General features: G+C 44.5%; 2 protein-coding genes across 4 annotated transcripts; one reads left to right on the top strand and one right to left on the bottom strand.

The window, feature by feature from the left end:
- The first annotated feature begins 142 nt into the window (after positions 1-142).
- LOC121619145 (glycosylated lysosomal membrane protein) lies at positions 143-4825 on the top strand. The gene is made up of 7 exons (XM_041954768.1): positions 143-271; positions 996-1160; positions 2113-2211; positions 2766-2930; positions 3153-3371; positions 3976-4238; positions 4316-4825. The coding sequence occupies exons 1-7, from the start codon at positions 158-160 to the stop codon at positions 4488-4490; spliced, it is 1200 nt and encodes a 399-aa protein (XP_041810702.1). The 5' UTR covers positions 143-157; the 3' UTR covers positions 4491-4825.
- A 153-nt stretch (positions 4826-4978) lies between these two features.
- jtb (jumping translocation breakpoint) lies at positions 4979-9876 on the bottom strand. 3 transcript variants are annotated; one of them, XM_041954782.1, is made up of 6 exons: positions 9809-9876; positions 8353-8587; positions 7664-7704; positions 7475-7560; positions 7287-7366; positions 4979-6636 (listed from the first exon to the last, which is right to left on the bottom strand). In XM_041954782.1, exons 2-6 carry the CDS (start codon positions 8439-8441, stop codon positions 6480-6482), a joined length of 453 nt encoding a protein of 150 aa, XP_041810716.1. In that variant the 5' UTR covers positions 8442-8587; positions 9809-9876; the 3' UTR covers positions 4979-6479. The 3 variants fall into 3 exon arrangements, with proteins under 3 accessions (XP_041810716.1, XP_041810715.1, XP_041810714.1); XM_041954781.1 differs by having other exon boundaries at positions 9789-9861; XM_041954780.1 differs by having other exon boundaries at positions 9704-9836.
- Between the last annotated feature and the right edge of the window lie 286 nt (positions 9877-10162).

Here is a 10162-nt window from a genome sequence, read left to right as displayed (position 1 = left end):
GATGTAATTTTAACTTTTCAGATCGCAGTTCTTGTTGTTCAGCTCTGGTTCTAAATTTATTAGCCAATGCAGTTCGGCCTGGGCGGGGCTTGTCCGCGGTCAGCTGACATATGATGCTGGATCACGTGACCGACGGCGCCGCTCAGTCACAATAAAGATGGCGGCTGCGGTGAAGAACCGGAGCTGCGGAGCTTCTTCGTTTATTTTTCTGTTTTCTGTTGTCAGTTTGTGTCAAAGTTTGTTCAGCGGAGGAGACACTTTTCAAAGGAAGGTGAGAATATAGTAAACTTTTAAACAAATTTAAAATACAGACGAAAGTTGAGACAGGAAGTGAAAGTGTCTGCGTTTGTGTTTCACATTTGTTTTTAGCGTTTCGAGGTAAACATACGACTCTGCTGCTTAAAGCTTCACACAAACACATAAATACAACCCTAAAAACTCTGAGATCATTTCAGTTACCTTTTCCAGCGTAAGCTTTTTTGTATTCTTTAGTAATTGAATGTTTGTGAAAACCTTCACGTTGAGTTGATTAACTGTTCAATTAGTTTACTTAATAATTTGATAATCGAGTAAATGTGTCAATGTTTTGTCAAACCAAAGTGATGCTTGTCTTTAAACATGAAGATTTTCACGTTTTATTAACTAAACTCAATAGTTTAATGCAGTTAAATCCGAAGTTTTCCTCTCTGTTTTCTCGCTGTGGTTTGAGTTGAATGCAGAGAATAATTTCTATGTTTTGATCAACATGTTGGAGATAAAAGATGGAAACAAGGATGTAAACTGTGACTCAGTTATTTAAATTGATTGTTACGCAAATAAAATTATTTAACTACAAATTCTTCAGACCAAACAAGGAAAATATCTTTGTTTTCTTCTGTAAAAACAGTTCGTAAACAGATTTTCTTCAATGAACCACTGATCGATAAATCAATCAATCAATGCGTTCACTGTGGTGGTCACTGATGATTGACTGTGTTTCTTCTTCTCTCCCTCAGTTGTCAGTAGAGTTGAACCCCGGCTCCTCCTCGCCGCCTCCTGGTGGTGACTTGCTGCACGTCAGAGCTGTGGGAAATAATGACACGCTTCACTTCCTGTTCTGCAGCCAGGGGGCGCCAACGCTGCTGCTCGTCCACACCGACACGACTTCTTCTACTGTCAAGGTGTGTTTATAATTCATCTTCAGGACAAACATTCATGGAAGCTTCAGATGACAGAAACGTGGAGTTCAGACATCGGACACGTGTAACAACATTTTCTTTTTTGTTTTGCAGAGTAACCATGTGATAAATTGATCAGAAAATAATGATTTTATCAGCAGCTTGTAAATGACTGCCGGTCAGCAGGTTGATTAAATCACCGTTTCATCCTCTGACAGCAGAAACAGAAACATGTTGAATTAAGCTGCATTGAAACAGCGATGAGACTGAAGGCAGGTTTACCAGACTGGGACCTGCAACACGTTTCTTCTCTCTCAGCTGCACACAGGAACAAATAGTGTTGCTGTTTGTGTGAAGTCAGAAACAAAAACTGCGTCACTGAATATTAGTTTTAAGCCAGTGCCAATAGATGCACATTAAACCCAGCCAGCGTCAGACAGGCACTTCATTGGGTTCTGCTGTTCAGTCTGATGCAGTCCACTACAACAGCTCTGCCACAACACGCGTCTTTATGAAACTCGCAATGCTCAGTTTTTGTTGACGTTGTCAGAAATGTGTGAATTCAATGAGACGTATTTAGGGCTTGTGTTGTACTACAGGACTAGATTATAATCAGGGGTGTTCATATTCTGGCAGAGCCCTTGTATTGGACTGCATTAGATTGTACAGGAGAACACTGAGTGTATATACACGTTTGTCATTGGTCTCCAACACTCTCGGTGTCGCTGTGGATTAATCAGCCAGCTGTTCTTCTCATCTGTATGAATATGCTGGTTATCTGGTTGTCAGTGTGTTTTGGAGGAGGAAGTGACCGGTTGGGGGTCCCACATGTTTTGGGAATATGCTGCATCAGCTTGAAGCATGCAGCTCTTAAATATTCTGATGTTGCCTCTGCTGCATATCTGTTCTGAATAATCTGATCTTTACTCCTGATGTTCTTGTGTTTCTTTGTTAGGTGAACTGGACTCAGTTTATAGATCGTAACCACAGCGGTGGCCTTCAGGTGGAGCCGGAGACCAGCATCCTGTACAGCACTGCCCTCGTCTTTAGCAGGGTCAGAACAAACCACCTTAAATCAGTCAGTCAACCTTAAATCTGCACACATCGGTCAGTCTACCTTAAGTCTGCAGACCAGCAGAACTTGTTTTACTAAACCTTTAGTAACTTTTAATGTAGTTCCGTCATGAGACTGTAGTTCTCTGATGAGACTGTAGTTCTCTGATGAGACTGTAGTTCCACGATGAGACTGTAGTTCCACGATGAGACTGTAGTTCCACGATGAGACTGTAGTTCCGTCATGAGACTGTAGTTCTCTGATGAGACTGTAGTTCCTCGATGAGACTGTAGTTCCGTCATGAGACTGTAGTTCCGTCATGAGACTGTAGTTCCTCGATGAGACTGTAGTTCCGTCATGAGACTGTAGTTCCGTCATGAGACTGTAGTTGTTGTAGTTGTTGCTTGTTGCACCACAGACACAATGTTGCAATATGCAGAACCAACAGACCTGAGAACTCACCTGTCCTGCTGCCTCTGGTCTTTTTAAGAACCCGCTGTGATTTGTTTTGGATGGGTCATGTGATCGTGGCCTCCTCTGTTCCTCCATCTCAGTTGTTGGAGTACGATGACGTCAACGACACGGCCGATCCGACTTCTGACCTTTTACCTCCGTACGAGCTGCAGGACTTCAGCTGGTCTCGTCTCAACCTGTCGGGTCCAACCGCTCTGCTCTGTGGAGCTGCTGCGACCTTCACCAATGGGTCGCTCTGCCTGCAGGTCTGTCTGTTGTCATGGTGACACCAGGGTCACGTGTGGTCGTGGTTCATTGTTTTCATTCAGCATTGAAATGTGAAAAACTCAAGCAAACATTTGTTAAAAACGAATCAGTTTGTTCTCATCAGTCAGTAACACGTGATGACATCATCAGCAGAGGACCAATGACTGAACTCCAAAGTCTTTATAAATACTTTCAGTCACAATCTTTTTTTTTTTTTCTAGCTGTCGGTGTTTGAAGCAGAGGGTCGTGATCAGTCGTGGCCCCGCCTCCTCCACACGGCTAACTCCTCCCAGTTGAGGGTGTGGCTCAATGGCATGTCGCCACGGGCGAGTCATTCCAGGTTCCTATTGGAGCTGCAGTCGGTGGGCGGGGCTTCTCCTCTGAGCAGAGTGGAAGTTCATCGATCAATTAACGACGAGTACACACCTTCAATATTCAAGGTGATCAATAATTCAGCCGGCAGGTTTTACTGATTCACCGTCTGCGTGAAAGATCTGTGAGTTCATCATTTATAATCTGATGAGCAGCAACACGTTTTCACGTTGTCCAATGTCAGATTTATTTAGATTTTCCACTTTAAAACATTTATTTATTGCTGGAAAGACGCGTCGCTGTAGCACAGTACTTCTATGAGTACATGAGTACAGTATTGGACCGGATACTCCGTACTACATTCCTACTGAACATGAAACCATCTCCTCATTGGTCAGTGAAGGACAGCAGGAAACACATGCACAGAAGGGCTGATAGATATGTTGTCTTTAATCAATAAATCAATAAAATGTGATTCATCATGAATTGATTTTAACGGGCGCAGTTAAAGCTAGCGAACGTTAATGAACCAGCAACGAAAGAAATCAATGTAGACTCATAAAACCGGTTTGTAATTAAAACCGTAACCAATGATACTCCTGGAGACAAAACCGCCAATCACAAAACCCTCCAGTTTTCTGATTGGCTTGAATGGTGTCACCCTGTGAGCTCTGTTCATTCACCTGAACGCGTTTGTCCTCTGCTCTTACCTGTCGACCTCTGACCTCTCAGGTGTCTCGGTGGGTTCCGTTTGTGAACGGCAGCTCTGGTGCTCCGGGATTCGTTCAGTGGAAGCCGGTGGCGTACCGTCGGTCTGAGCCGGCGCTGGAGGACGCCACGCCGTGCCGCCACTCCGAGCCGCGGCCTCAGAGCGGCGGGGCGACGGAATCCGGCCTTGTGCGAGGGTTCTACGCAGAACCGGAAACATTTGTACTGAACGTGAGCTTTGGCCTGGCAGGAGAACCGTTCTACAACAGCACCAAGTTCCTCAGCTGGTGCGTTTCATCTGAATCATTTTATTTGATGACTCCATCGAGCTGTGCGGTAATTCTTCTTCATGTGTTTCCTGCAGGGCCCTGTTGGTGGGCTCTGGCTCTCCCCCCGTCGACTCCTTCTCTCCGTTGGTTCTCAGCACGATGGCGGTCGGTCTGGGAACTCCCATGATCCTCCTGCTGCTGGGCGGAGTCTGTGTCTGCGCCCGCAAACGGACGGTGGCTTCGGCGACGGCGTACGAGCCAATCAACTGACGACAATTAGAACTTTGTTTTTAAAGACTCTGTGATTGTGTTGACAGACAGGTGACATCACTGTGACCCTGCAGCCAATCAGGACCCAGGAGACGTTTTTTAAAGATTTTTTTTTCTTGTTTTTTACTGATGAAGAAAATTCAGATCAACAATTCTGACTTTTTTAGATTATTATAATAAGAATTATAATAATAAGAATAATAATAATTGATGTTTAATCAATAACGCTGATCAGAAGTGTTGATCTGAGACTTTTCAAACAGGAAGCTGCAGAAGAAAATCAACTTCAAGTCTGTTTCTGGTTCTTAAAGCAGTAAAACGTTTAGTTTTGTGAATCTGTTGTGATTATTTGATCGTGTTTGTTGAATTCAGATCATTTCTGTTAAAATCTCATGTAGTCGTCGGTCCTGTGACTGACTGGTTACCTGTCCAGGTAAACCCCGCCCCTCACCGTGTCAGTGTGGGTGTAGCTGATGGATGGATGTCTCTCAGCTTTTCATCAGTTTATTTTGTTTGAAACTTCACAGAAAAACCAAACATTTTTACAGTCAAGCCCAAAAATGAAGATTAAAACCATGGGTTAACAGTTCAGCTGTGCTGCATTCACACACACTCGGACATTTCACCGCTGGCTGCAGAGTGAAACACTAAAGCAGCATTATGTGACTATTTGACCTTAAAATAACACCTTCAAACAAATTCTGATGCTGCAGACTTGAAACGGAGAACGGTTCCTCTTTCATTCCACCTGTTCTTGTGCAATGTCACCTGGATGAGCAGGTACGTTCTGCTTTACGACTCTTCATCTGTCACTGAAACTGGATCCTGTTTGAGGGAGAAGACGTTTCCTGGTTTTCCTCTGATGTCCTCTGGCTGCTCTGCTACAAGGTTCCTGTTGCTAAGGTAACTGCTAACTGTAGCTGCGCTTAGCTCGTTTGCTCAGTTAGCTGTTAGCCGGGCTCGGCAGTCTCTAAAGAGTTGATGACTGCTGAAGAGAACGTTGACAGAAGCTAAAGGGGATAAAAGTAAATGTTGGACTGGATTTTAGTTGTTGGCGAGAGTGTGGTGACACAAAAGGCCGTAACAGATGGCGAGCTGCCCTCTTCCTGTTCGACGCTAACATCAGCTGTCTGGCTACGTCTTGTGTTGTTGCACTTGCTTGATGTTTGGCTGTTGTTGCTAATTATTGATCATCAGTGATGGAAATGGAACTAATGTGGCGTTGAAGCAAACTGCAGTCCCAAACTTCAGGTATCGTCAGTTCTGACCAATCAGAGAAGGTTAAGATGATGACGATGAACTGACTCTGTGGTGAAACTTCACTGTTCGCTATTTTTCACTTTGGAAGTCCAAAGCAATGACCAATCAGAGTGAGCGAGAGTGTTGAGGTCAACCAATCAGGTGAAAAAGATTCAAATTCTCCAGGAGACCAAAGCAGGTACACGTGTTCTTCAACTTTCACCTTTACTGGTTCATTTAGTGTCATAGTTCAAAGGTTCAGCTGATAGAAGGAAAAGTGTCAATACGTGGTTTTCACTGGACAACAATAGATGGATTATAACTGAGGTCCAGCTCTCGTCTGCCAGACCTGAACCAGGACCACTAAGGTCCAGCTCTTCCAGACTGGTCTGAGCCTTGTTGTCAGCGTGCTGGACTCAGTTTGTGAGTTCAGTCTAGAAGCTGATTAAAAAACTAGTTTTTTGTTTTGTTGCCGCTTCGTCGATCTGGTTTTACTTCAGTTCACATTGTGGATTTTACAAACTTCTCCAGAATCCAAAGTTCAAACAGAAACATCAGCTGATTGTTGTCATGTTTGTAAATCCATTTTAAATAAAGTTGAGGATGAAAACAACAAAAACTCAAGCTTTCTGCAGGTTTTTCTTTAGACCTGATCCCCGACAGACCTGATCCCTGACAGACCTCAGCGTGTCATCAGGTAACTAAGTCCTGGTGTTAAAATACTGTCCTGGTCCTGGCGTCTCCGGCGTCCTAGATGGACTCGATCTGGCGGCGGACTTTCTCAGAGGCGAGACGGTCGAGCCAGCGTTGACGGATGACCACCAGGATGCCGAAGAGAGCCGTCAGAGCCAACATGGCCGCCTCGAACTTCCAGAAGAGATGTTCCTCCATCACGGCGGAGCGGCAGCTGGGGGCGACAGAGAGGAAGGTAATCAGAGTATTCTTCATGGATTACAATCTAATTCCTGGTTGCATGTTGACTTCAGCTCTGACAGCTGTTTTTTTTTTTTTGTTGTTGTTAGCATCAGGTAAATTTCTTCTTAATCATCTATAACTAATTAACCTGTTGATATTATTTCAGATTGTCTTCTCATAGCAGCCATTTTTTTTCTCAGGAGCGTTAGCTTTAACATAGCTTCATTAGAGCGTTAGCTTTAGAATAGCTTTCTCAGAGCGTTAGCTTTAACATAGCTTTATCAGAGCGTTAGCTTTAGAATAGCTTTCTCAGGGTGTTAGCTTTGACATAGCCTTATCAGAGTGTTAGCTTTAGAATAGCTTTCTCAGGGTGTTAGCTTTAACATAGCTTTATCAGAGCGTTAGCTTTAGAATAGCTCTCTCAGGGTGTTAGCTTTAACATAGCTTCATCAGAGCGTTAGCTTTAGAATAGCTTTCTCAGGGTGTTAGCTTTAACATAGCTTTATCAGAGCGTTAGCTTTAGAATAGCTTTCTCAGGGGCGTTAGCTTTAGCTGACATGTGTCCAGTGCTACGCTGGCTGTTTGATCAGGTTCGTGCAGGTTAAAGTTCACTTTGTGTCTGAAAACCTCCGTCAGTCGGACCTTTTGTGTTCGTCTCTGTTGGATCTGGTGCAGTTCACTCTTTCCACGTATCCCGTCAGCGCACAGGCCGACCACGACCTCTGAAACACAACAAACATCAGCGGCACGTACAGACTGCTGGTTTCTAAACTCTCTGGCCGGGTCTTTCGATGGACTTGAAGTCCTTCGGTTCTTTATTCGACACTTACCGTCTGGAAGGCGTTACACTGCAAACACTCTGTGGTCACCACAAACTCCTCCAGCAGCCAGCAGGGGGCGACCTCCGGTTTCACTGCTGCAGGAGAAGAAGAGGGTCAGAGGTCAGGCTGAGTGTAGAAATATCCAATCATCATTTTCCCAGCAGTCCTTGCTGCTGCGGTTTAAAGGCATGTTGGTACCTGAAGTCTTCTCGTCACTCAGCAAAGCTGCTCCAAAAACTCTGCAACACAACAAAACATAAATCAACACGATTCAGACCAGGATTCTCTGATTGGACCACAGCAAACACAGACAACAACACAGCCGGCTGCAGAGACGATGTGGACGGCGAGGACGCCCGAATGAACACGTGCTGATCTACAGACGGCTGACAGGCCTGGTCTCTGGTGGACCTGAGGAGAACATGGTGAGCAGAGCTGACAGACTGTTCCCGTCTGTGTGACCGTCCGGACTCTGATCACGTCCTTCTGTTTGTCCGGATGTCACATCAGTTTACTGACGCGTTCTCAAAGATCTGCACGTCCAGATGTTACTGCAGGAACCATTCTACTGAGACGCGAACCAGCTGAACGTGAAGCTGCTGCCGACAGCTGCTGGCCTCAGGCTCGCTGCTGATGGTCTACGTGCTCATTTTGATGCCGACTGCTCAAACAGGTTTGGATAGAATCGACATGTGTGGGTGGCTGACGTGGACAGATTCATCAGGACACCCAGTGTTTGAACTCTGAGACGTGCCGTTCAAAAGCTAAAACCAAGCTGTTATAGCGCCACCATCTGGGCAATCAGTACAGTGTTTTTGGTGGGATGTCCAACCTGTGTGGAAACTGTAACTGAAACGGTTTCAGGAAAGGACGGAGTCCTGACTGACCTGAGGGACACGAGGCCCCAAAACAGAGCGTTGAGGACGAGGACTCGAGGCCGACAACAGGCCATGGGGATCCGACAGTCGCTCTCCATCAGCTGGCTCCTCCACCAGGATGACACCACAGCCACCCTGACACCGGGGGCAGACCAGTTACTGACTGGTTCAGGACCTGTTTGCTGTCTGACTGCAGCTGGTCTCTATTCACATGGTGGTCTGAGAGACTCCAGGCTGCCGAAACCTGAAAGAATCAGATTGATTTGTTCTGATCAATAATTACAACCTGACAACGACATTATTTATCGGATGATTATTTTTGTCAGTTTCGAGCTCAAACAGTCACGAAGATTCATTCTCGTATTCTGAAAAGATGGAAGTGGAACTGAAATGATAAGTTAATAAAGTCAGAAACACGATCACCTGTTAGCAGCGAACCTGTTTACCTGTGAGTCTCATGTCAGCACACCTGAGTCAGAGGACAGCTGCTTGTTTCTGATGACGCTGATTCGCTCTAATAAACGCTGATCGAAGTTTATTTAGCCAGAAATACTGAATGTACAGAAACAACAGACCTAAATGTTTGTTCATATCATAGACACACGATGCTGATGGCTCAGGACGCTTAGATTTCCACACATGGAGATGAAGCTACAGCTAAAGCTAGCTGTTCACCTGTAATCTGTGATCTAACAGGTAATCAGTCAGCTGACTGCAGATAATCAATCAGCACTGATGACCACAGTTTAACTCTGACTCATCCTTTACTCCTCAACATGTTGACCAATCGATCAGTGTTATTAACATGTGATCCTTCATTAATTTTGTCCTCTACAAACACAAAAGCCTGAAACACTGAATTTATTTAATCCTTCGTGTCCGCTGTTTGATTTCCACACTTTACTGTGCAGTCTGTAACTTTCTGGGAGAAGTTTCTTCAAATTAACTTTATTATATTCACATATCTGGTTTCAGGTATGTGAAAAAAATAAATGTCCTTAAACATGTAGATTATCGACTGATTACTGGAAACTAGAGCTCACTTATTTTCTAAAGGTTGAGTTTTGCCTTTACTTTAATCTCAGTCGCAGTACGGCGCCAAAACAAAGCTAAAAAGATCATCGTATGGTTCACCTGACTGAATGACGACACACACAATAACCGCTGTCTGACTGGTTATTTCAGGTGAAATATTAATCACAAAACATTAAAAAACGTCGTTTGGTGTCTCGCTGACAAACCAGTCCAGATGTCTGCCTGCTAATGCTAACAGTTAGCCTGCTACCGTTGTAGCTAGTTATCTACAGGCAGGTATTAACTCTGGATGTTAGCTAGCTTAGCTCCAGATCTGAACACTCACCGCAAACATGCAGCATTTTAAAGTCACCGCGGCTCCAGAGAGGAGGAGAAAGCAGTTTATAACCAGCGAAAACAAACAAACTGACCGTTAAAACTGGCGACTTACTCGTCCGACTGCTACCGGATGTGTCTGCGGCCTGAGACCGGATGTTCCACGTCGCGTCAAACGACAGAGGGGACACTTCCGAGACTTTTCAAAATAAAAAGAAATCTCCTGTCTCCTGCTGTCTCCTCAGATTCAATAAAAACCTTTACCTACAAACAACGTTCGGCACAATAACTGCATATTTCATTCAGGGCTATTTCATAGCTTAAACTTTTCTTTTTTTTCGGCGTAATGTATTTTAAAATTAAACTTTGAGTCACTTCCTGCTTTATAAATATGAACGTTTTGCATCAGCAAATGTATACAAATAACTGCTGTGTATGACACCGGCAATACGGTCACTGCACAAACCAG

This window comes from Chelmon rostratus, chromosome 16 (assembly GCF_017976325.1).
Source record: "Chelmon rostratus isolate fCheRos1 chromosome 16, fCheRos1.pri, whole genome shotgun sequence".
Lineage (NCBI taxonomy): Eukaryota > Metazoa > Chordata > Actinopteri > Chaetodontiformes > Chaetodontidae > Chelmon > Chelmon rostratus.
Note: the sequence above shows the minus strand (reverse complement) of the source record. Positions and strands in the feature narration are given on the sequence as shown.